The sequence below is a fragment of the Papio anubis genome, chromosome 4 (genome assembly GCF_008728515.1).
Source record: "Papio anubis isolate 15944 chromosome 4, Panubis1.0, whole genome shotgun sequence".
Lineage (NCBI taxonomy): Eukaryota > Metazoa > Chordata > Mammalia > Primates > Cercopithecidae > Papio > Papio anubis.
In genome coordinates, this window is record NC_044979.1 from 102023729 (window position 1) to 102050962 (window position 27234).

The 27234-nt window shown below is 40.2% G+C and overlaps 1 protein-coding gene across 4 annotated transcripts in view; it reads right to left on the minus strand.

Annotated features, from left to right (window-relative positions):
* Positions 1-27234, minus strand: part of LOC101024526 (calcium/calmodulin-dependent 3',5'-cyclic nucleotide phosphodiesterase 1C) — a 445901-nt gene that overhangs the window by 191754 nt on the left and 226913 nt on the right. For 3 of the 4 annotated variants that reach the window (XM_031665344.1, XM_031665345.1, XM_031665343.1), the window contains one exon: positions 16988-17014. The exons of the other annotated variant lie outside the window; for it this stretch is intronic. In XM_031665344.1, the coding sequence (XP_031521204.1) occupies positions 16988-17014 (27 nt within the window). The remainder of the gene's footprint in view (positions 1-16987; positions 17015-27234) is intronic. 4 annotated transcript variants of the gene reach the window in all.

Here is a 27234-nt window from a genome sequence, read left to right on the forward strand (position 1 = left end):
AGGTGTGTCCATGGTAGCCCCCAGTCAGGCTTGGCTTCAAATGCACAAAAAATGTAAACAGGAATTAACCAAATGTCCAAACAGTACTGATGTGAACTTTAATGCAAACACTAAATCATAATCCCACCTTTGTCACTATATCCCAATACCTCCAAAGTTAAATACAGAGGCAAGGTAGCATAAGAGTTAAGAGATTGGGGCCAAAAGTCAAACTGGCCTCAACTGAACCAAGCCCCATCATTTCCTGACCTTGGAAAGTTACTTATGATTCTCTAAGACTCATAAGTTTTCTAACCCATAAAATGGAGGCAATAATATTATAGCACCTATCTCAGAGGATTTAATAAAAATTAAATAAGTGTGTAAAGCATTTAGCTCAGTGCCAAGGACATAATGATTATCATGCATCTTCAAGTAATATTATGGTTATTTTTATTATTACAATCATACTCTATTATTTAAAGGCAAAGTTTAGTTTCTCCTCAGCCTCATGACAGAGCAGGAGCATTGCCATCTTGGACAAGCACCACCATTTTAAAGTTCCCCTTGACCACCTTGACCAAAAACCACCTAAATCCAACCCAAAGGACATCAGCCTAATGGCTAATGTCAGCATGACCACAAACAACAAATGACATCTCCAATCAGAAACATTCCAACCCTAAGATAAACCCTTCCACAACCAGAGACATGCCAGCCCCAAGATAACCTCCCCTCCAACCAGAGACATTCCAACCCCACAATAAACTTCTCCTCCACACAGAAAGATTCTGAGCCTGTGATAAGCTCTCTCACCCTGAACCCTTAAATACTCTTAGTCTGTAAGAGAGAGTGCTCCTGACCAAAATTGGTCAGAAGCCCCTCTCATGTTTATTCTCCAAAATAAACCTGTCTTTGACTGTTGAGCTGCTTTTCATGTTTCTTTCCTCTTTAACTCTTACACCTAGCTTGTTTGTTTGGTTGTTGTTTTGCAATCAATACCAATGATATAAATTTAAAAGGAGGAGAAAAAAGAAATTATATTTTGTGATCAACGTTTGTTGTAAATGATGTACATAGTGATGGCTCCCAAACTAAATTTCCCAGGGAATTCCCTATTTCCTTGAGTGGGGAAAGAGCATCTGAATTATTTGCCCATTAAATGAGTTGCCAAAAGCCAGAAAATCTATGCATCTGAGAGTTTTCATCTCAAGGACCCAGGAGCTCGAAATCCTAGCAGTATGAATCATCTCTGTCCAAGTGTATAGAGTCTGTTAGCAGAGGGCAGCTCTTGCCTCTGATGGCAATGGACACCAACTGCTGCTGAGAAAACAGGAAAGGTAATCCCATGTTTCAGCTTTAATGTGCCTGGTCAATTGTTAAATCTGACTTGAAGGGAGAGAGATTTCATCTTGACCCCCTTGGATAATGAACAAGAAGGACAGCCTGGCCTGCAAAGGCCCCACCAGAGTGGGGCCAGCTCAGAGAAAATTCAGCCAACATAGCAGTGGAATCATGCTCTTTAAGGGTCAGGCTAGCCTCATAGGTACCATACTCTTTCTAAACACAGGTCTCTCCATTCACAAATTGTTTGCTTCAAAAATGACTTTTTCTCCTATAGATGTAATTCCTTTATCTGAGAACCACATATGCAAGAAAGAAGGACAAAGGAAGAGCCATCTAAACTACTAGGTCAGCTACATTCATTCATTCATTCACGTGCCCCAGCATACCCATCCTATAGGTTTACTAGGGTAACAACAGGGGTATGGATGAGGCAACAGGGAGGTACGGAGGAAGAAAGTGCTTAGAGTGAGTTGTATAGCTTAAATGCTCATATTAGAAAAGGTGGAAGGTTTAAAATCAATGCCCTATGTTTCACCTTAAGAAGTTAGAAAATGAAGAGCAAATTAAACCCAAAGTAGAAGAAAGGAAATAATAAACACAAAAGCAGAGCACAATAAAACATAACATAATCAACAGAAAAAGTTAACAAGGACAGATTTTTTAAAGCATTAATAAAAGTAACAAACAAGTAGCAAGGTTGATCAAGAAATAAGAGAAGGCACAAATTACTAATGTCCTGAATGAAAAAGAGATATTGCAGATCTTACAGATATTAAAAAGATGGCAAGCAACATTATGTCAATGAATTTCACTACTTAGATGAAATGAACAAATTCCTTGAAAAACCACCACTTAACCAAGAATGACTTAAGAACAAATAGAAACTCTGAATATCCCCATACCTATTAAGGCAGAGGTTATCCACGTGCAGCTCCAGCAGACAGGCAGCATCAGCAATACTTGGAAACTTTTTGAAATGCAAATCCACAGCTCTCACTGTGACCTACCAAATCAGAACTTTAGAGTGGGTGGGGGTGGGGGTCTTAGTAATTTGTGTTTTAACAGACCTTGCTGGTAATTCTGATACCATTTGAGAACTGTTTGAATACTGTCTTCCTACAAAGAAAGCCAGATCTAGATGGCTTCACTGATGCATTCTACCAATTACGTAAGAAAGAAATCATACCAGCCTTACAAAAACTGAGAAAATTTAAAAAGGAGGGATCACATCTCATCATTTACTGTCAATCTCTACTCTTTTATGGAAGATGTAGGAGAGTCTTTATTTTCCCTTTGATTCTTATTTTAAAGTGATTCCTGGTTTCTTTGAAATGGGCCATTCTGACAGACAAGTGGTCCACATAGCCCAAATGGCCACACTGCATGTTCTCAAGTAGAGAAAGGTCTTTACTAGTTGTCTTCTGTCTTTTGCTCACAGCCCTCAGGGGAGTGATAATCTAGTTCACGATAAGGTAACTAAGGCAGGGAACTGCAGCTCACCCACAAGGACACCCACGGCATAGTGATCCTTCCCTACTCTTGCATACAAACCTCACTCAAGCCAGAGCAGGGACTGGGGCTCAGAAAACAAAAGCGGTGTTAACAAATGAACTATCTGCTCATAGTATTCCTTCTAAATAAAACACCCATACGACCTTTCTACATCTGGCTGTTTCTCTTACTCATCCTTAAGCCTCAGGTGTCATCTACAGAAAGACTTTTCTGAACCCCCAAACTAAGCAGATGTAACTAAATCTTTACATCTGTATCCAAGAGCTTAATATTGAAATTCTCTATGACTTTGCACCTCTGTCACAGAACTTATATTGAAATTGCCTGTCTGGGTCCTATATCTCTCCTTTAATGTCATTAGCTCCTTGAGGGTAGAAACCACATCTCAGTTTTTACTTTGGTTTTGGTTTAATGTCTCACAGTGCTTGACTATTAATTGCATAGTTCTACTCAGTAAACTTGTAGTGAAATGAAAAGACTGAGAGTGGAGTCAGACAGGTCAAAATTTACCTCCATAAATAAAATACTCTCAACTCAAAACTTTCAGTATGACTTATTTTTAAAAATAAATACTTTCAATTTGTTCAATCTCTCAGTAATATTATTAATGCAAACCATATAGACTGACTTTCATTTTGCAAATCTCACCTACCCTTTTTAAATCTATGGTGGACACATAATGTCCCTGCCCACAGATCCATGTATTGTAGAACCTACTAGAAGATAAATACAGGGATCAAAATAATAACTGTAGCAGGTGACACCTAGAATCTTAGAATGAAAGGGTTGAATTTCTTCTTTTAGCCTCTTTATGTGGACCTGCGCTTTGCCTTCACAGCCTTGCAGGTCATCCTGAAGCACGAGGTGACAGATTCTCCCACCTCCACCCATTGCAGACCCCATTCCAATGAATCCTCCAATAAATGAGATCCTGAAGAATTAATCTCCTGCAGAAGCAGAATAAGTGCCTGAGGGAGGCCAAGTTTTGCAGAGAGTTAATTGTGATGAAGGAGGACATTCTGTGGCCATTAATTTTTATTGGGAAGTTGGGCACTATATTAACAGCTACTATATATATCTAGAATTGGGCCATATAGCATACATACATTGTCTCATTTACTTCTTACAACCCTTTGAATTAGGTACCATTAGTAACCCCTACCCTGAGAATAAGCTTAACTGGCTGAAAAATCACAAAGTTGAAGTGGTGGAAAATGGATTTAAATTTGCATCTCTCAGACCCCAAAATCCATGCTCTGAATGCTAGTGTTATATTGCCTTGTTTACAGACTTCTGGTATAATTATGCTCCTACAATGTCCCATCCAAGCCAATGGCAAAAGTAAGTCACTGATATCAAAGAGGGGGGATCATCTACCCCACCAATCTAAGACAAAAAGCACCCTTTAAACATGATTCATTTTCAACACAAGAGACTAATTTAAGAAACATTTTTTTCTATTCAAAATAACGATGCTAAATGGGAAGCGATTTAAGCTTTACAATGGCTTCATCAGAATCTCATCTGTCAAATCGCAAAATCATGCTCCCAGAACATATTTCTCAATAGAGTGAATCAGCAGGAAAGAAAAGCAGATGTAAAGCAAACAGGTGAAAGTATGAAGTTAGCAATAATTGTGCTCATGGACCACCACCATCAGCACCACCATCATCATCCTCATCACCAGTATTATATTGTTATTATTAAGTACCTTCATTCCCAAATAGTAACATTATGTCCCCTGAAGGAATGGGGCTTCTGTTTACCCAGCAAACAGGCACTGTTTGCATTGCTATAAGGGTTAACCTACTTTCTCTCTTGATAATGGGTCATGAGTGAGTGGGGGTGATCAGTAAAGATAGTACTCTTACAAACAACAGAGTACACTTGTAGTTACTAAAATTATCCAAAAAATCATGGCAAAATTATCAAAGAAGTGGAATTATGAATTTGGTATGACAGCAGAAGGATGATTGCACATCTCACAGTCCATATTGCTCACATCGGGTTCTCACATGCTTTAATTGCAGTGCTAATTCTGAGAACTCTTGATTATGATCTAATGGTGGAACACATCTGAAAGATTAAAGAACTAATTGTAGAAAAGTCAACACAAAGTCCTCCATTTATGTATGTACCAGAGTACGACAAGACAACGGGGACGACCCTGTCCCCTGGTGGCAGAGCACAGCAATTCAGAAACTTGCAGCAGGAAGGAACTTGCCTGTGCCTCCACATTTAGCCAGGCTTTCAGAAGCACTGGACTTCTATCAATTTCTAAGGATATTTGTGTCGTCAGGGTGTACTAAGTAGGAATCTATTCCCATTTATATTGTGATTTGCTTTGTACCTACTAATTTTCACTGAAATCACTATTATAATTTACTCTCTCTACCCCTACAAGTAAGGGATAGAACTTCATTTCCCAGTAAATTTATTTTGTTTTATTGCCTCCTAGGTAACAATGTGCAATAATACCAAAGTGTTCCATTTAAGATCTGTGATTCTGTGCTTTTCAGGACTAGTAAAATATAATAGCAGGTGGAACTTGTGATTTCTAATTTGTTTCAGGAAGAAGTATACTGTGTTTATATAAGCCACACAATATTAACCCTTCAAGACAACTTTAAAATCTCTTTCAAAGCATGATTAAAAGTACCTCTAAAAATTTTCCTTGTGAAATGTAAATGTATCTAATACACCTATAAAATATTTTCAGCTACATTATGAAACATAATTCACAAATTTACTACATAACTAACAAGTCAAAATAGTAACATTGATAACAATTGCTAAAATGTTCTTTACACTTACTAAAAGCCAGGATATACACTTAATGCTTTTAATCTTTATCTCTTTTAACCCTTACAACAAACCCGTAAGGTAAGTATGTTATTCCCTTTTTAAAGAAGAAGGTAAAGTTAGAACTATGTACCTCAACATTGGCACTCTAACAGTTTGGATAATCCTTTGTTGTGGTGGAAATGTTCCATGTATTATAGACTATTTAGCAGCATCCACGGTCTCTGTTCACTAGATACCAGTGACATACCCCATACCCAGAAGTGACAACCAAAAACTGTCTGTAGACATTGCCAAATATCCTTTTAGGGCCAAACCAGCCAAATCGCCCCCAGTTGAGAACCACTGGCTTAGAGAAGTAAAGTAACTTACTAAAGGTCATATGCTTAGAATATAATTGATCAGAAGCCAGGCATTCTGACACGAGAATGTATACTCTGAGTCAATGAAATATAATGCTGTTTACTCTGTGATAGTCTAAAGAACATAAATTTTCCTCCAAAATAGAAAACTAAAAATGAAGACAAACTATAAATGCCTTCCTGTAGAAAGATATTCCATGGCCACAACAGACTGTGTCCTTCCAAACTTTTCCTTTCCTAATTAAGGTCCATGTCCCAATGCCTATTGCCCTTATGTAGCTTGATCTCCTGCCGCACCTGCCCCAATATTCTTTAAGTCCTACTCCATGTGCCCCAAAAGACAGTCACCAATCCCTTGTTAAGGCTGATTCCACCCTTTAGTAAATAAGATCCAGCCTCTGCCTCACAGAGGCCCTGAAGAACAGGACCTGTCTGCTTCCTACCAGTTCCCTTAGAGGACCCAAGACTTCCACCTGTACCATCTCAAATTGCAAGCCTTCTGCACAGTGGTCACTGAATTCTGGTACTGAAGTCCCAAGCCTTCAGTGACCAGGCACTTTCCACACACCAAAGACTTCCTATGTGCCTCACATAGACTACTTCATTCCAGGCCACAAAAACCCTAGGAAGCAAATACTACTTCCATTTACCAAAAGAAATAGATTCCAGTAGGCAGAGGAAACCCACAAAAGCATTTCACCAGGTTCATGACAGGACTCAGATTTCAACCCAAGTATGGACAACTCCAAACCTCTGCTCTGTATTCCAACCCTATACTCTTCCAATTTCATGGCAGGGCAAAGACTACAGACAAACCCTTCCAAAGCATGTTCTCATCATGACATATTCCCTCCAGCTTGCTTAGAAGTTCATCAGTCCAGTCACCTCTCTCAACAACCCAAATTTATGGGAATAAACAAAGCAGAGCTGAGCATGACTTCACTTGTGGAATAGAAAAGGGAAACATTCAGGCAGTGACCTCACGAACTTTGAAAAGGCAGTGTCATATTAAATCAGAGGATAGAAAAATACAGAACATGTTTTCTCTTATCTGATTCTATTTTTGTTATTTACTTTTTTATGCATAAAGAGTTATGTATTCATGTATGACTGATCACATTGCTTCAAAGCACTTTAAGATGTTAAGTACGAAAATAGACAATTTTGAAAAAAGAACCTGGTGGTGGAGGTGAGGATTTTTCCCTTTCAATCACATTACTTAAATATAGCTTGTTGTTTTTTTGTAAAGTCTTCATTAAACTTTCCTGAGAGCTTCAACTTTTAGGTTAAGGCCAAATACAAAAACTTTCAAACATAAAATGTCTGAGGAGAAAAGAACAATTGGCAGAGCAGGGAAATGAACTACCAAAGGCAGATCTTTTTGATGTGTTGACTTTATTCAGTTTTAAGCTGCTTCATCTGGGGAATAAAAACAAAGGAGGGGCTCCACAGCTGTAAAAATCTATAAAGCCAGGCTAGGCACAGTGGCTCATGCCTGTAATCCCGCACTTTGAGAGGCCAAGGCGGATAGATCACTTGAGGTCAGGAGTTTGAGACCAGCCTGGCCAACATAGTAAAACCCCGTCTCTATTAAAAACACAAAAATTAGCTGGGCACGATGGCATGCACCTGTAATCCCAGCTACTTAGGAAGCTGAGACAGGAGAATCGTTTGAATGGGGGAGGCAGAGGTTGCAGCGAACTGAGATCTTGCCTCTGCATTCCAGCCTGGGCAACAGTGCAAGACTCCATTAAAAAAAAAAAAAAAAAGTATAAAGACAAAGGGATAGAAAGAACTCAAGAAACTTTCAACATGTGAAAGGCCTGCCTTTAAACCCTGGCCCGACCATTTGTCTGCTTTGTGACCTCGGTTGAGTTACCTCTTTTCCATGAGTTCCTCTTCTGTAAAACAGGATCATTATGAAGATCAAATAAGAAAATGCATGTAAAGGACCTGGCACACAGTAGACACACAATAGATTTCAATCAGTAGGGGGCCCTTTGGACATACCTATGTGTTTGCCAAAGTTTGTGCTTTAGCAATACTTTTAACGTCCCGTGATTACTTCTCATTAATTAGGTGAATTTAGAAGTATTGTAAACCAAGGGTAATCTGGCTAGGGGCTAAAGGACAATACATATGGGGCACAGACTATGTTACCTGCCCAGTGATCTCTGTGCTAACTGGCAATTTTGTTCTTTTTGGGTGATTCGGTTAAATAGCACAGAGTGCCAGCCATCACTGCAGAAGTCGTTCAGTGACCTGGACTTCCTCCTGGAAGGACCTCAGTAACTGGAACCAGAGAATATGGTTTCTGAGCTAAAGACCATATTCATTCTCAGATTCAATCTCATCTCTTTACAGACAAGGACATTGAACCAGAGAGGAGCAATTCGGCACAGCTAAGTGAGTGACAGAACCTAAACGTGATTCTTAATCTTACCTCTCTACCAATGGTTCTCAGCTAGAGGTGATTTTGACATCCAGGGGACATTTTTGGTTGCCACAACTAGGGGAAGATGAGATGTTACTGGCATCTAGTGGGTAGAGGCCAGGGATACTGCCAAATATCCTATAAGGCACAGGACAGCCTCTATAGTAAAAGCATCAATAGTCCATGGGTAAGAAATGCTGATCTACTCCATTGGACCAGTGTCTCCAGGGAGTCCAAAATCTGCCTTTTAAACTGCTGCTGCTGGAAGTTAAACTTGGCCCCAGCATGGCGGCCCACACCAATGACTGACTCAACCCTGTCCATTGTGCCTCTTAGCATTGAGAGCCACCGGAATTGGGAAGGATTTACAGATTTGCCTCCTCAGGTAACTTAAAGTCTGGACATAACTTTTGAAGCACCCTGATATGCCCAGGCATAAGTGCTATTGACAGTCCTGAAAATGCACTTCGGTGTTATTAGGCAATCTAAGAAACTTATTCTCAAAACCATTTTGGCAAAACACCAAACAGTCAAATGATGCACAACCACAGTTATCAAATATTCAGAATGATCTACCCTGAGCAAATACATCTGATACTGTACTGAGCACCTCCATGATTAACGGCTTGAGTAGAGGAAACACAGAGATTGAGGCACTGATTAAAGCTAAAATACTCTCAGTGTTTCCACCCAAACTTGAGTTCCATGTTGCAGGGACTAAAAAAAGAAAAGAAAGGCAGAGTCAATGATTAAAGCAATTATGTTCTTACTGGTTCTTGCCATGCATGCCATCTGTCTTGCTGACCTCACAGGCCTCTACACCGGCCAGTGTGAGGGTCAAATAAGAGTCTACATGTGGGATTATGCAGCGAACTGCAAAACCATTTGAAAGTATGAGTCACAATCCAAACTTATTTACCCACAGTTCCACCTGGTAACTATGATGTTAGTTCTGACTCATGATAGAAATATATGAAGGATCCCAATCTGATTAAAGTCAACACATATTTCACGCCCAATGCTTTTGGGGAGCATATTCCCCACTTCAAAAAATCAGTGATGCCACGAAGAATGACATGCACCCCACTAACACTTATACAGAATTAGAGAAGCAGGAACTCTTTTAGGTGGAAATACTTAAGAAGGTTCCATTGAAAGAGATGGTCTTTGAATTGGATCTTGAAGAAAAGATGGGTTTTCAACACATAAAAATGAGAACATTTAGAGTACTGGAAAGAATATGAAAGAAGAAAGGATCATAAAAAAATCAGGCAAATATGACAGTCAGTAAGGAGTTCAGCTTGACTGGAACTTAGGGTGAATGGAAGGAGGTAACAGACAAAGCAGTAAAGTTTAGGTAGAAGCAAGTGTTGGGAGCCTTAAAATCCAAGAGAAGAAGACAGGCATTTAACGGCCAACAGGAAGCAGATGGAGATTTGTTGTTATTTTTCAAACATAGAGGGCACAATCAGAGGAGCTGTGGAGAAAGTAATCAGACGTAGGTGTGCAGCATGGAGAAGATGAAGAAACCAGAGTAAAGAAAGAGATTAAAGAGGCTACTCAATACTCTAAGAGACAGGCGATGAGACTGGACCAAGATTATGGGAGGCAAAGTAATGTGAAGGAAAAGTCCACAATCTGTTAGAGACCCATTGATCATGGGCAGAGGAAGAATAAAAAGTTAAATTTGAAGAAACACCTAACAGAAGACCATACAAAGGGGCTCAGAAGTTTTGATACCAGATAAATGGAAGAAAGGTAGTAATTATCAGACATAAGGAAGATGGAAGAGATGAATGAATTGTGCCTAGATGATCCTCTTGACTCAGAAAATGACAGCTCAATGCCAAGGTCACTCCTGCTACTGGTGCCTAGATACACCACCCAGACTAGGTGCCTGAGCTGTTATGCCTACTACATCCCAGCACCCTCTCATCCTATGCCTAGTTCCCAGGCTAAAGCCTCTAAACAGCCTTTCTGGGCCTAGATCCCTACACCTGTGCCACGCCCCCGCCCCCGCCCCCAGACTCCTGCTGATGCATTAGCAGGGATAAGTGAGTGAATGACTGAGTAAGGAGTGAATGAGTGGTGGTTGCCTATACTCAACTCTGATCAAAACTATATAGACTCTCCATCACTCCCCTTCTTCTACCCCCAGCCATGTTTTACCTGAAATTGTAGTGCTTGCTGGCCCTTTCTCACATTAACTGCCCTAGGACTTACCCTTGCAGGCTAAGTCTCAGCATCCATCTGTGACTGGGGCTCTAACCAGACCACTGTGGCTGCTATAAAGTCACCCTGATGCAGGTGGCAATCTTGGAATGTAAACTGGACACATTCTCATGGCTGATGCACTTGTTCTTACTACTTTGAGACTGTATTAGTCATCACAAATACAGGAAAATATTTGTAAAAGGATTTATCTTTTGGAAGAGCCTCTTGTCCCTGATGTTACCATTTAGGCTCTGAAAATTAATACTGCTAAGTAAGAAGGAGAATGCAGGATTGGTTGTGCATTAAGTATGCAAAAATGTATGATTTGATTTATCCTGTGTCGCCCCTGTTAATTTTCCCAACAAGTTATTTAGCTGCCACTTTTAACCGCAAATGTAGGGGACAACAGTCTACCAATTCTATTTCAAAGATGCTGAAAGAACTTTGGAATTAACCAATGGGCCTTAATATATCCTGGGAAGGAAACAGGGGCAGAGTTCAGCAGAAGATGTACCACATCCCATCCTAGGATACAGCTGCTTAGAAGGCAGCCTCCCACAGGGTGATAACCACTCGCCTTCCCACCCTTCACACATGACAATCTATTATTACCAGCAAAGGTGGCTGTTGTTGATGACTTATTAGGTATGCCGATTCATGAAGGCCGAACACGGGCTGGCCTGACTAAGGGAATCGTTTGCTGGATTTAATCAATTACTGGGTTCATCAAGTGTGATTACTGAGCCATGTCAAAATCCAAGTGAAATAACACATTAGACATTTGCAGAGAAAAATAACCCCTTGCTTTGCCTTGCCACAGATAGAGGCCATGCTATTATCTATATGTACAATATCCAGGTTATCAATTATCTGCACACATCTGTATCCTGGGCCGTCTTCCTCCTAGTGTCTAGAATATTTTTGAGCCATTTGCCTTTTTGAAACAAAAAGAAAGCCTAAAAGTCAGTAAAACATACATTTTTAAAATAACTGAAAACATGAAGAAAACAAGAAGAAAAGATTCTGGGTTATCCTATTAGACTTCAGTATGCCCATACTTTCAAGCACCAAAAATAATAAGCAATATCGGAGGCCTACTTTGTAATCTAGTGAGAGAAGAGTATACGATAATGTAAGTGTCCTCCCAACAGACCTGGTTGTTCCCAATGACTTTCAATACTTACACCTATTATAGCACTCACCGCATTTTATTATAATCCCTTTGTTCACCTGTATCTCACCTACAAGCCTGTGTACCTATTAAAAGAGGCATTTGTACATATGTTATTTCCAGTATTTACTGAACTATATGGCAATATACTATAGTAAGTATTAAATAAACTTTTGTTAAATTGGAAGATTTTTGTAAAGTACTGTGCATGTGACTATCAATATAATATGATTATCAAAAACATGAGAGACACTGTTGGCTAAAGTTACTCACAGAAATATGTCTAGATTTAGAAAATGAATAAATCAGACACAGTAAGAGCTACAACTTCTACCTAAACTATCTAAACAGTGCTATGATTAATAACAAATAAACAAAAATGTTCATGCTACACATGATCTTAGCCAAAAGGCCGAGAAGCAATAAAAACGTTCATGCTAATGAGGTTTTTCACTATGTGGTATGGCTTTTTAAAGCCACAACTCCAACTCCTAAACATTCTGACCAAATTATTGCCATAATCCAGACACATGAAAATTGAACATGTGTCTGTAGAACTCCCCCAGGTTTGTGGATATGTCTTTAATTTGTGCCTCTATTTCTTAATCCCCTATCATACTGAAATAGGGATGTGTGTGTGTGTGTGTGTGTGTGTGTGTGTGTGTGTGTGAGAGAGAGAGAGAGAGAGAGTGTATGTGTGTTGGAAGCACTTCTATCATGGATTCAGCTTGCAATATCAGCTCTGATAGCAATTCCTTTCTTTAAGGGCAGCCCATAAGTATTTGATTATTTCTAGGTATTTCTCAAAGGTATAAACTTCTGCAAGCCAGACCTGATAACTTGAAAGTGAAGCTATATTAAAAGAAACCGGATGAGAAATTTATGGGTAAGCAGGTTTACTGCATAATCCTCTCTAGCCATCAAATTACCACTTCACCACTTCTGCAAATCTTTTGTAATGATTGACCCTCATGAATGATATTCCTTCACAAGCAAAAGGATGGTTTCCCCTTAACTATATGGATTTAAAACCCAATCCAATAAAGTTTTCTGTACAAGGAGAGGCTTACCTACTACCTATTGATTCCCTTGCTAACCCGGTAAAGAGGACTTATGAAATCACTATTTCTACTGAAATTTGGTCTTGGAAGAGATTAGTATACTCTCCTTAATGCTAAGAGTGAGATTCAGTAGAATTACTATTATCAAAACATTCCCTTGGGCTACCAAAATATGCCTCAGACTTTATGAAATACTTACAGAAAGATAACTGCCTCAATTGTGTTGTAGTAGGATGACAATTACTTTGAAAGCTGTGGGATTTTTTTTCTTTAACAAGATTTTGATAGGTAAACAAATACATAAGTGAAATAAAATGAAAGTTAGCAAGAAAACTATAAACAAATGTAGATTATTTTTGTATCCTGGGCTGTCTTCCCCTTGATGTCCAAATCACGGGGAAGTTGATTTGGAAATGTTTTTAATATAACATTTATATCATTTAGTTTTCCTATATTAAGCCACCTATTTTATTTGACTAATTATTAACTCCAGCCAAATAACTGCAGTTAGAATTAAACTCACCAGGTAAGTCCACATTGCTGTGTTTGTTCCTACCATGAAAAAGGAATCACAGCTATTCCCAGTCCAAAAAAACCATCAAGTACGCAAGCAAACATTCAAACAGACCATTACTTGACGGGGGGGTGTCGAGATATATTTAAAATTGTCTACCATTCATCAAATGAGGAATTCACCTACTCCAAATCTACAGATCCCCAGAGAAGGTCTCAAGCAAGATTATTCTGAAAAAGGCTGAAGGTTTGCTATATGGATTAAAGAAGGCTGGAAATTTTCTTAACACTTCTTTTAGCAAGAGATTTAGTCTATGTTCCATTCCCTTGAATGGGTAGGTTCAGTGATAGCTTGACCAATAAGACACAGCAGAAGTGATGCTCTGCCCACTTCTGGACCCAGGCCATAATTAAGAGAGTAGCAGCTTTTACTTCGTGTCTCTTAGAACACTTGACCTAAGAAACCACATAAGTGCAATTGCCCTGAGACCACCATGTAGTAAGAAGTCCAAGCCAGATGGAAGCACCCTGGAGGACAAAAGCTATGTGGGGAGACAGGGAGAGAGAGAAAAAAAATAAAGAGGGAGAGTGCAAGAAACAAAGAGCAGCAAGACTCCTAACATGTGAGCAAAGACACTATCTTGGAAGTGGAGTCTCCATCCCCAGCAGCCCGAGTTGATACCAGGTGGATCAGATTCAAACCAGCCAGCCAAGTCCTTCCTGAATTCCTGACCTGCAAAATTATGAGCAGAATAAAAGTTATTTTAAGCCACTAAGTTGAGGATGGTTTGTAATTCAGTGATGGATCAGAAGCACATGGATCTACTTCATATAAAAATATGTATCTCATTAAAACTAGAAGAGCTCAAACTGATCCTCTATTAATTCACACTTTAAATGACTTCAATAAAGCTTGTTCAATGCAATTGGCTTATTTTTCATTACAGTGACAAAATAAAAAATGCAACAGCATTCACGTCAGATATGCAAAAAACACACTTTCAAAACAAAATTGACATTGTAACTTGAACCTTGACAGCTTTGAGCAGCTCTCTTGTAAAACTTCCTCTCACTGTCTAAGTATCTCTCCTTAAAATAAAATTGAGGCAACTTTGAAGCACCTCATACTCCAGGTTAAGTACATGTGAAAATGATAAATTACTTTTTACTACTGAAGACTACTGTGCCCTCTAATCTGAGTGATTAATTAACATCCTGCTCAGTGGTTCACATGCAATTACTACCGTGAGTCCAACGAACCTGAACAAGACAGAATTGTTTAGCCATCTGTACAAGCTCACTATATTTAGAAAAGTACAGCAATCTCCAGGAAGCTTTAAAGTTTTAGTTCATTTTCCTCTCAATGACTCGTGCACTCTATGCTGCATATCAAATTATAATACCATTCCTTTGGACCCAAGTTTGCTCAACCCACCTTATTTTGTTGTTGTTGTTGTTTTGTTTTATTTTAGGCTTTTGGCAGGCTGAAGCCATGATTTTTAGTTTCTGTCTATAGTGATAAGAATAAAAGAGGGATGAGGAAGGGGCTTTATTGGCCCAACTGGAAGCAGAAACTAAGAACTCATGACCGTATTCTCTCCATTGGACACCCCTGGAGGAGATCATGCAACACAGGAATCTCTACTGTGAGACGATGCTCATTAGAGAAGGCGAAACTAAAGTGGTCAGCTACAACTGCCATTGTTGAAACCTACAGGCAAATTTTAATTGCATTAATCATTTTTTTAATCCGCATGTAATCTGTGTAATTCCATAACACCCAATTAAGTACAACAAAAGCAGACGCAGGCCTTCTAGATTGAATTGTGGGCTTCAAATGCTTGGTGAGCAAAAGGTCAAGCAACTTTATTTCCAAATTCTTCCCAATAAAAAGAATAAATATTCTAGAACATAACAATGGAGTTACATTATAATAAATGTGTCCTTAGGCAATATTGGCATTGTGTGAAAATCAGGTGTCTTTACACAAACCTAGATGGTATAGCCTACTACATGCCTAGGCTATGTGGTATAGCCTATTGCTCCTAGGCTACAAACCTGTACAGCATACTACTGTCCTTAATACTGTGGGCAACGGTAACACAATGATAATTATGTGGGTATCTAAACATATCTAAACATAGAAAAGCTAATGCATTGTACTACAATGTTACTGCAACTACTGTGTCACTAAGCAATAGGAATTTTTTAGCACCATTATAATCTTATGGACCACCTAACTCAAGAAAAGCCTAACATACATGAGGTCTACACCCCTAGATAAGCCTAAGATAATATGTTTACTAAAAGTTTATGAAAGCTCTTCCCAAGAAAGCATCCATGATCAGCTGGACCTTTAGAATCCCAACTTTGATGGAGAGTCATAGCTAAGGTTTAGAGAATAAAGATGGAGGTTGGAAGTAGCAAGAGATGACACTGGAGAAATAGAAGAGGTCATGGAAGACCATCTGTGTCATTATTGTCCAGTCAAATGTGTGAAAAGAAATCATTGTAAAAAACAGAAAGCAGTGTATACAAAATGAACCAATGAATGAACAATGTGAGGTGATGAATATGTTAATTTGCTTAACTGTAATGACTTCACTATGTGTATGTATATATATACAAGGAAACATATCATACACCTTAGATATATATAATTTTTAAAAGATGAACCAATGAATAAATTCCACCAGGAAGTACGTGACATTTCCTAAGCTCATTTCAGTATTCTATTGTTAGAGAACCCACTCACCCTCTCCATAGTCACAACTTACGTGCATGCACAAATATACATGCTGTTCCACCAAGTCAGCAAACTACATCTGTCAACGGGTACTGTAACAGGGAATGAAAATCACATATGCACTGAAAAATGGGCTTCCCATTGGACCTAGGAGGCCATATACTCAAAAACCTGGTAAGTCATTTTTCAACTATAAATACGGAAGATTTAAGTCCAATGTTTAATAGCCACATAGGTCAGGGCCAGTGACCACCTGATCCCTCATGGCTCCTTATGCCAAAGAGTCTGCAAAGCACAGCCCAGAGGCAGGCTGTGCACATGAGCGATGATGACAGATGTCATTCTAGTTAAAATTACCCTTTCCACAGTCAAATCGAAAGACTGCCACTGCCCTTAAAGGAATCTGTACCTGTGCTTTGAGCTCAACAGCATTTTGTCAGCAAATCAGGCAAATCAGCAAGGAGAGTCTGAGACAAAGGAGAATTCAGAAACTAAACATGCATATAAAGACTGCTTTGTGCTCCCCATCCATAAACCCTCAGTCCCTGCCAGCCCAATCACTCTCTGGTCAAGGTTTTAGGAAAATCACTAGACAGCACAGCAGTAACAAGCTTTTGAGCCCACAGGATCCACTCTCATGTGAAGGCATCCACCTACTGTGCCTCACTAGATGTCTGCAATCAATTTTTAATTACAGCAGCAGTCACGATTGGAGATAAAGTAGGCAACATGCGGAGAAAGAACCAAGAGCCTGTTTATTACAATTCCAGTCCACCATGACCCAGACTTGTGAAGAGCTGGGCCACAAATGAATCAACCAGTTGCAGCTCAGAAAGATGTTCTTACCTCTGGGACGTTTTCTTATATTTCCTCCTGTAGGAAAAGAGGCATAAACACATATCAGAAAAGGATTTGGCAGGCAGTGGGTAAGAAAGGGATTACTTCAGTGGGGATGGGCATGGAGGTCAACACTTCTTAGGGGGGTTTCTCTGTGAAGCTTATGGGTTTCAAAGCTTAGTTAAAAGTTTGGGAATGCTGTGTTATATTGTAGTCAGAAGTACAGAACCTAAGCCTTTACAGTAAAAAATAGCATCCCAAGAGCTCAGTGACTCTGCTCCCATGTTCCTCCCTTTTCCTTTTGAAGGTTCCATGGCATTTTAGTTGAGGTCAGGCTTTAAAGACCACAAAATGTAGGTTCAAACCTCAATCCTTCCTTTACCAGGTTCATGAGGTTCTTGCAGAGTAAATGAACACATACTTACAAAACATCTCTTTTGTCTGGCACATATTAAATGGGTTAAATGGTGAATAATTATCAGTTATTTATGTTGTCACTATTGTTACTATTATCCCCAGCATCTAGCACTGAGGTCCCTTTAAGGATGTGCCTTTTTTCATGTAAATGTGCAAGCATGCAGCTAAACTATGAGATGAGACATAAGTTCTTCAAAAAAAGAGGTGAGGAAAGGGACAATGAGGAAATCTAGAAGCAAATGTTGAGAAGAGCATTAGGAACCAGCATTAGGAACCGCCCCCAGGAAGCAGAAGAGACCCAGTTCCAGCCCACCTCTGCTATTTACAGTCATTTAGCCTTAGGCAAATCTTGTGCATCAGGCTTCTTAATCTATCACATGAAGCTAGTAACATCTGCTCTGACCTAGGTCAGAGTGGCAGACAAGGGGAAAATGGCCATAAAATGTATGTTGTCCCAATATCCCAACATTCTTCATATGTGGGTCAGTTTTTGTAGACTCTGCAGACCCTTAAAAGAGTTTCAATAGGCTCAGCACTGGAGGGGATTAGAGGAGAGGAAGTGCTAAGGAAAGAAAATTCATCTCCTTGTAGCATATCCAGGAAGTACAATGTTTCCCAGTAGACCTTAGTTCCACACCTGCACTTCCATTACAGTCACTGTACCCAGGAAGCAAACCATTGATTTGCTAATGGAGAGCTGTGCACCATATTTTTTTGTAAACTAAAGAGGTTTCACATTGAGAATCACTAGGACCTGTTACATCTCTGTTAAAATGAAATCACACAGGGCAGTGTCAGGCGTGCAAAGCAGCATGTAACACAGAACCGACAGTGTGCTCTTGACTAGATATGTACTGATATCTATTATCTTAAACGAGACACACAAGAATGACAACCATAACTCCAGGGTAGTAGGATAATAAATCACTCCTTTTTAGTTTTATGAATTTTTCAAATTTTCTTTAAAGAGTGAGTATTATAATAGAGGAAAATGTTAAAGTAGGGATACACCTATATAGTTACATATAAAGATATATACAAATACAGGACTATATAGAGATGTTTCCATGTTTCAATTATATCACATATAATAGGGAGGAAGGTTGACTAACAGTGGATTAAGGCTTGGCCTTTCAAGCAAGCTACCCATGTTCCAATCTTGGCTCTAGCACTTAGCTTTACAATGCTGGACTAGTTATTAAATCCCCCTGAACCTCAGTTTCTTTGTATATAAAGTGGGAAGAATCAGAGCCCCTCTTCTGAGACCTTGTTATCAGAAATAAATGAGATAATTCACCAGAATGTCAGCTCCCCAAGGGCAAGTTCTTTGTGTGGTTTACCTCATACTCTCCCCAAAAGTTGTGATGCATGTGCACTGATCACTCTCTCACACCTGGACCCTGTCACCAATGACAGCTCACACTTTCCAGGCAGCAGCCAAGGGCAGAAGCTTCACCTTCAGGCAGGGAGCTGTGGGTGTGACCTGTGCCCTTGGACTCATTAGCACAGTCGTCTAATAACTGATATAAGGCACAGCTGGCAAGACAAAAAAAATAACCCATTGAACGTATACAAGGTCCAAAGGCAAGGGGGCAGCTGGAAAAGAAGCATGCCCCAGCCTCTACTCAGAAGCCAAACTCATCCTATCAGCAGACAGTATCTTTGGAGGTCAGAAGAAGACAGCCCTTGCTATTGATTTCCACAGAATTCTCCCAGCACCTGCCAAGGAAATATATAAAGGCACTGCTTGGAGTTCTGAAAGAATCAAAGATAAACAAAAATAAGAAAAGCTTCATTTTCAGCACCTACTAGCAATAAGCACATAATATACTTTGCTAATCCTCATAACTCTGTAGGATCCCCTCTCTGAAAGAATGCAAATTCTAAACAGGAAGTTAAGACACGCACCTAAAGTGCAAATACAAGGGATGGCTCAGGGAAGCTTTGTGAAAGAGGTAGTCTTGATTGACGGGTGAAATGTCAGCAGGAAGAAATATGGAAGTATACGGCAAGCGGAAACAGAGGGCGTGCCTCATGGTCTCAAACCAGCCTAGCAAGCAGGGACTATAGAGTGAGGTAGCAGGAAACAAGGCTGGCAAGTGCTAAGGACAGAGTTAAGCGGGAAGAGTAATAAAATTTATATTTTAGAAAAAGATGATACCCAGGCGGAGGGGCACCTCTTGTGGGGAGCTACATTACACACCCTCTTCTGTGCTCCCACAGCATGCTGAAACCCCTCTGACACCATTCTCCATGGCACTGCATTGTCTCCTGTCTGTGATTTTGTGGAAAGGCAACAGGGCTCTGGAGTGTGACAGACCTGGCTCAAAAACCCAACTTCACCCTCACTAGCTGTGAGACCTCAGGCAAGCTTTGTGCTAAATCAAGCTTACATTTCCGCATCTATGAAATGGATGAGATGATCTCAAATGAGAGAATGTATTAAATTTGTCATGTAGTGTGCCTGCCATGTAAGAGGCATTCTAAGACTTTTAGGCCCCTTGGTCCCTCGTTCTGAGCTTCTTGAGGTCAGAGATCTGTCATATGCATCCCTATATCTATCCCAACGGCATGCACATTAACTGGCCCATGGTTGGCTACATAAATGAACTATTTGCAACTGTCATCCATACACATCAAAAGATGGGTTATGCATCTGGTAGACCCAAAGAAAGACAGACCAGAAGTCTGATTTTCAGTCCAACTCGCCTTCATGACACTCCCCACATTCACAGATATATTCCTAGCTTCAGATATTGTAAAGTTTCCCCCTTCAATCTTCTCCCATTTAGACATAGCCCTAAAATCAACCCAAATGGTGTCATCTTACAATGGGATTTGCAGGTTAGCTCTTAAAGCACAAGAGAAAATGTAACTCATAAAAATTACTCAAGATCCAACTCTCAGATTATTTTGAATGGGCAAGATTGGTAAGGCCTGACTGAGCCCTACTCATCCTTCAGTTCTCAACTGAAACATCACTTCCAAAGACCTTCTAGGGTCTCCCAAACTGGGTAACACTCCTTCTGTGTGTCCCATAGTGGCCGGAGCTTACCCACCACGTTGCACTTATGACTGCTCATCGTCCTGATCTTTTATGTTTGTGGGAAGAATGATGGCTTACCTGACATCTGCTAGTGTTTCTTCCTTGTCTAACACACAGTGCTCAGCAAATGGCAACTGCTCATATGTTGTTATTGAATTCATGAATGCATTTACCCAAAAATTAATCAAAAATGTTTTCTTTTTATTCTTTTTCCTTCTACTAAGCAATGATTTATAATGAGCAGTGAGGACATCCACCATAGCTGTGGTTTCCTACACACAGAGGGAAAGCAATGAGAAGGCTAGGGAGCTCACATTTGTTGAGCACTTCCTCTATTCCATTCCTCTTACACAAGTTAACTCACTTACAACTCCTACAAACCCTGAGAGGTTCTACCTACCCACTTTCCACCTGACAGAAGTGAGTCTCAGAGAGATTAAGTAACTTACCTAAGGATACAGAACCTTAAAGTGGCTGAGACAGAAGGCAAATTCTGAAGCCTTCAAAGAAAATTAAGGAATTTATACAAAGAAGGCAAAAGATACTACCAAGAAACTTAGACATTAGACAAAACCAAAATAAAATTAATAACAATAAAACATACTGTGTTCTGGCCACCCAAATGCAGGAAATGAGTTGGAAAAAAAAAAAAAAAAACCCCAGTTTATTCTTAGCCTTCTATTTTTAAGAACTTCAACAGAATCCCTGACTCAAATCTGAAAGACAAAGGAAATTTGTTTTGTTTTGTTTTGTTTTGTTTTTGAGAGGGAATCTCACTCTGTTGCCCAGGCTAGAGTGCAGTGGTGCAGTCTCAGCTCACTGCAACCTTCTCCTCCTGAGTTCAAGCAAATCTCCTGCCTCAGCCTCTGAATAGCTGGGACGACAGGTGCACACCACCACGCCCAGCTAATTTTTGTATTTTTAGAAGAGATGGGGTTTTACCATGTTAGCCAGACTGGTCTCGAACTCCTGACCTCAAGTGATCTGCCTGCCTCGGCCTCTCAAAGTGTTGGGATTATAGGCATGAGCCACCATACCTGGCCTGTTTTTAAAATTTGTTTCTAAAACTTAATTTAAATTTATAATGTTTTGAAACTTGAAACAACACACTACAAACCTCAAGATTTCATATAGCTAGACCAAGCTAATGTAGAAAGTAGAGAATGACAAAGAGCTGTTGTGTTCTGGGACCTGGCAAAGTTGGCAGGGTGGGAGATGGAGAGGCCAGCTTTATGCTGGGAGAGAAGGCAAGGGCATCTTTACAAGACCAGGCTGAGGACACCACCTCAAAGAAAGTCTAGAGTGGCGCTTTGCAACGTCTGTTCCCTGGAATGAGCTCTACTGTTCTCTCTCTCTCTCTCTCTCTCTCTCACACACACACACACACACACACACACACACACACACACGGCTTCATCTGTTTGTTGTTTCTGTTTTTCTAAGGAGAGGCATTATAGCATACTGGTTAAGATCACTTGCCTGAGCTTAAATCCCTTCTCCAACTCATTGTATCTGACAGGCTGCATGATCTTTGGCAACTTATATCACTTCTCCAACCAGCGGTTTCCTCATCTGTGAAATCTGGGTAACAGCAGTGCCTGCTTTACAGGGTGATGTGAGAGTTAAATGTAATGATGAATGCAGGGCATTTAGTATAGTGCTGGGCATCCTGGAAATGCTCAAGAGTCAGCTACTATACTAAAACAGTAGTATTGCATAAATAATAATGGCATTATAATTCAGTAGGTTTTCAAAACTTACTTGATCAAAAGTCTTTCATTGATTATAAAAGTCACAAAAAAAGGTTGAAGATTGCTTTTCTAGAATGGAAAAATTAGATACTCCCAATTCTCCTTATCTTGGAACACTTGAACCACAAAGAAAGCAGGTGCTAATCTCAGTTCTGCTAAGAGGAGGATGAGCTGAAACACTGCCCAGCTTTTCCCATGCCTAAAGGGCCCTGTGCCTGCCTGTACACCCTGCCTCCCACCCCAGCAATGTCCCACTTAACCTAGCAGAGTCACACACTCCTCTCAGATGTCAAAGCTGAGCCATTGCCCAAAAGGGAGGAAAAAAGAAAGTAAAACTGGGTACTTATGAACTGGATATCACAATAATCCTTAGAAATATCTAAAATTATCTTTCAAAACAAGTCCTTTTGATCAATAACTCCCTAAAAACTGAGCCCAGTGACTTGCTTACACAACATCCTTAAGCAGTCTCAGGAAGTTGTAACTCAATGCAGAGATCTCATGTGCTATGACTAGAATTATTGATTAACCCATACTCATTTAGCTTTTAAGTAAATTAAAAGACCACTGGTCTTCACTGAAAGTGTCTATTTACGTCCGGAATGTTTCAATGGAACTGTGGATTACCCAAGAAGTATTAAATGATGCATGTGTATGCGTGCGTGCGCTTGTGCACAACAGGGGAAATGAGCCCCAAAACCCTCCTCAACGGCTTCCGTGCATTTACAGCCAGCTGGTCACATCCTGACAGGCAGATTCTGAAACAGGAGCATCATCAAAGGGCAAAGAGCACTGGCCTCCAATATTTAAATAGGTTCCCCAAAGCTCTCCACTGCAGTGTCATAAAGCAGAAGCTTCTAGACTCTGAACTTTATTTTCCATCTCCTGCCCTCAGTCAGGGAGATAAAGAATGAAACTAAGCAAGCTTAAGGGGTGATTCTGTCCACAGCCAGGGGCAGAGTAAAGACAAGCAGGCAAACAGCAAGAAACAACACTGAGGTGGGAGCAAGGATGCTTTTAAGGGTCTTTATTTGCTTTTTGATGGCTAGGAGTTCCCAGAGTACTGGGCACACCTGCAGTCAAATGTAAGCATCAAGTACTCCAAAGTCAAACAGATGATTTGGAAATCGTTTCTAATAGCCTGGATAAGTGAGAGTCAATTAAACATTGATGCTAAATTATGAAGCGCCTGGCAGTCTTTCACTTTTTTAAAGTGAGTATCTTTGAGCAAGAGCCATATGGGTGCTGCAATAATGAGGTTTATAAATAGGCTTAATATTCTAACAAGCTGGCTTTGAAAAACCATAACTTGTGCTCTGTTTCTAAGTTGACAGAAAGATACCTCCCAGTTGGGCACAAGATTTCCTGGTATGGGAAGTTGAATACGCAACAACTGCATACACACAATACGAATTCCAGCTCTGCCTTCAGTGTTCTCCAGGGTTTCTGTGTAACAATGACTCACTCTTCTCCAAGTCCTAGCCTGTCTCCATTCTTTTCTCCAGAGACCACTACGACCGCCGACACATAGACCACTTTGGAAAGCTTGGTTCTCAGCCCTCAGTTCCCTCAAGGGACAGGACGTTAAAAGATAGGCTCAGATAAACACAAAATGCACAGCAAGGCTCATATAGTTAACTACAGGTTCTCACGACTACAGATCACATGTGTTTCACTCATGGGAAAGTGGACTGAGATAAAATGTCACAAATAACCATGAAATGAGTGAGGATCTGAACGATCATCTGATCCTCTGGTTTTGTTTTTCATTGGCATGCAGGGTACAAATTGAAAAGAATTGGATATCTCTAGAAACTTCTAATGGGTCTCTTACATCATTTGTATGAATTAATCTACATGCTACTGAGAATGGAAGGTCTTTGTACATTTCTTCTCATTCCTACCAGTGATTTCATTTCCATGATGCACGTATTAAAAACTAACTTTGCAAAGCTATCCATTGCTTTCTGGCCTTTCCCACATTTTGAACAAGTAAATGCTAATGAGAAAAATATATATATAAACTGGTGGTCTCTTGGCACCTTCCACAAGAATATTTAGGGGTGAGAAAGGAGATAACAGAGTAAGAGAATCTCCCGTCTTACTAGCTCGAATATTTAACTGATGAGCTACGAAATGAAATTCCATGTGCACAATGAGTTTATTTTCCTGCTTGGCCAAAGGTCCAAAGCAAGACCAAAAGAAAAAAAAGAAAAAGATTATAAAATAAAATGAAAAAAAAAAAAACCTCATTTTTACCTTGAACAGCCCAATCATTAGGAAAGAAAAACAACTAACAAAAACAAAAATTCTAGGGAATTTATTAGCTAGGTTTTCTAGTAGAGAAAATTGTTCTACAGACTCATACGGTCATTGAATTCTCTTAGAAAATGAAGATCATATTCAGAGATAGCCAGCCCCCAAAGATAGAGAACTCCAGTATGTTTAGCCAAAAGTGATGAGATCAAATTCACATGAAGGCTTTGACAGTGTGGTTTGCAGCTGGGGATGGTGACTCCAAAGAATGGGAGAATGCAAATCTGAAGCAGAGATGTTAATAAGACAGTCAATTTTTTACTCTTTCCTAGGAGCAAGTGCATTTCTATCTAGCACTGGCCAGGCAGTGGAAAGTAGAGAAACCTAGGAGAAGGTAACTCCAAACTAAACAACCCCAGAGGAAGCCCCACCTGGGGCTACACCAACTCACATGGCAGATCCAGGTTGCCCCAGGGCTCCTGTCCTCCCAAAGCCAGCCCCTCTCTTCACTGTTCTCCCTCCACATCCCCTCGGCTGCCTGCAGACAGCTGGCCAGACACAGAAATCAAATCTCCTGCTCATGCCTGCTTCTCTTATGAGCCTGGGTTAAAAATTCCAGCACTTGGACTACTATTTGAGAAGCCCCAAATGGGACCCCTCCCCAAAGAAAGCTGAACTCTTCCTTTGGAAGGCAAGATTTTTTTTAGTAAACCAAACACAATTTCCTTTCCTTCTAGCTGAAAGTCTATTGCTTAAAGCCGGCAATGAGCTAATCAGTGGCACCAATGAAAAAACAGGGAAAGGTTTTTAGAGAAAGAAAATAGAAAGCAAATGTCACGCTTGTGGAAGCCCAAGTAGTACGTTTTTTGCATAACTGATTTAGTCCTCTATTCACGTATTTACAACCACTTGCTGTGTTATAAGTACTGCAAAACTGTGTGGGTGGGAATGGAAGCGATTTTTGCAACCTTCTTCCTGGGAGCCCGTCTCCTACTTAAATAAACATCAATGAGAAAAGCTAAAAGCAAAAATCTCTCTTAATATCTGTGACAGCACTGCCAAAGTAGAGATAAATCCAAAGGATTAAGACAAAATCTCACTCTTCACAGATCTATCCCTGTAATTAGGGGAGGAGTAGGGTTTTTTTCTAATTGAATTATCCACAGAGCTGTTTCAATCCTCCACTTTGTTTTTCCCCTTGTAGATTTAGCCAGAACAAAAACTGTAATCTTCTGCTGAGTTTCACTTCAATGTCAGTCTAATTTTTCTAAGCCTTGCCTACCCACTCCTGCAGTGTTCCTTCCCACTCCCCACTCTGTGCCCTTCCTCCCAACTCTTACCAAAACCCACTCCTGGCAGAAAGCAGCTGCTGGTCATTTACAATTCCAGGTGAATTTTAGTCAGTGCCATGACTCCTTGGGAGCATGAGTCCTTCCTATTTCCTCTAAAATCCTATCTTGTAGTAGCATCATCTGTGTAAGCCTCCCTGAACACACGCTCTGTAAATCTCAACAATTTAAATATGGCAAAATGAGCCCATTGTCCAAAATACAGGGGAAAAAAATGCCAACTAGCAGATGCGTTTTTGGGGACCATTTTGAGCTCTTCTGTCAACTGAAATCAGATGAGCATTGGAAGCAAATTTTCCTGAGCTATAGTAGTTACCTTCACTGAAACTATGCCAAATCTCCCAGAAATTGGTGCTTTGAATGATTCTTTCATTTTTTTTTACCAATGACTAATTTCAGTCAGTGATTTTGTAGTCAGAATGGCAGTTCTGAAACAACATTTATGAGGCTTGATTTATGATAATTAATCATTCTATTTCACTAATGAGCTAGGCAAGACCTTATTTATGAAAGTGTTTATAATTCCTCACAGTTAGCAGACAGAGTTTCCAGTGACAGCCACATGGAATGGTATACTAAATGCAATAAACTTTTGTGGGTCATCCTTAGAAAAAAGTCAGAGAGACAGACAAAAATAAGTGTCGAGATATTAGTCTGAATTTGAACTACTCCTAAAACATCTGGAAGGGGCTTTCAAAGATTAATCTTTCACTACCATGTTTATGTATGTATCTAGATGTATCTCTAGACTACAGGAAAAGTCTTGGTTATTTAAGCATTTTCTTTGGAATCTGGATAAACAACAGTTTAATGGTCTTTGGATATCCAATTGTGACTTTCAGACAAAATGCTCCATGCACTCTCATACTGATTGTCTAAATTATTGCTCTTCTGGTGGCCTTAAGGGAAAGGAAAGCTGTATTTTGGCAGAACATTGAATACTGGGTCCTTGCAATGGGTCCTTGGATTTGGGTAGAAAAATAGATGGAAGGCCTTAAAGAGAAGAGAAAGGGCATGAATGGGCAGAGGTAGTGCAGTGAGGGAGCACTGTGGCCAGAACTGTGGACTGTTCCAGGAGACAAGGCCCAGCCATATCCATGGAGGCACCTCTGGAGCAGGCACAGGGAGGCCAAGCCCCCTTAATGGAACCTAAACTGCAGAAAGGCCTCTTGCCAGACCCAGAGAGCCTCCACGCAGCCAAGCTTCACTTGGCCCTTCTGCAGTGGGCTAGGCTCCAGGCTTCAGGTCTCAACCCCATGGCAGTGCCCTCTACCTCCCAGAAGGTCCATGATGAGGGCTCATCCCATCTGGCTCCCAAGGTCATGGCCTCTTTCTGCCCTTGGAATACTGGGAATGACCATACTGGTTTCTGTCTCTCTTCCAAACCTATGTTGTGATGGGCATGATACTAAGTAGTCAATATAAGTTTCAAGTAAA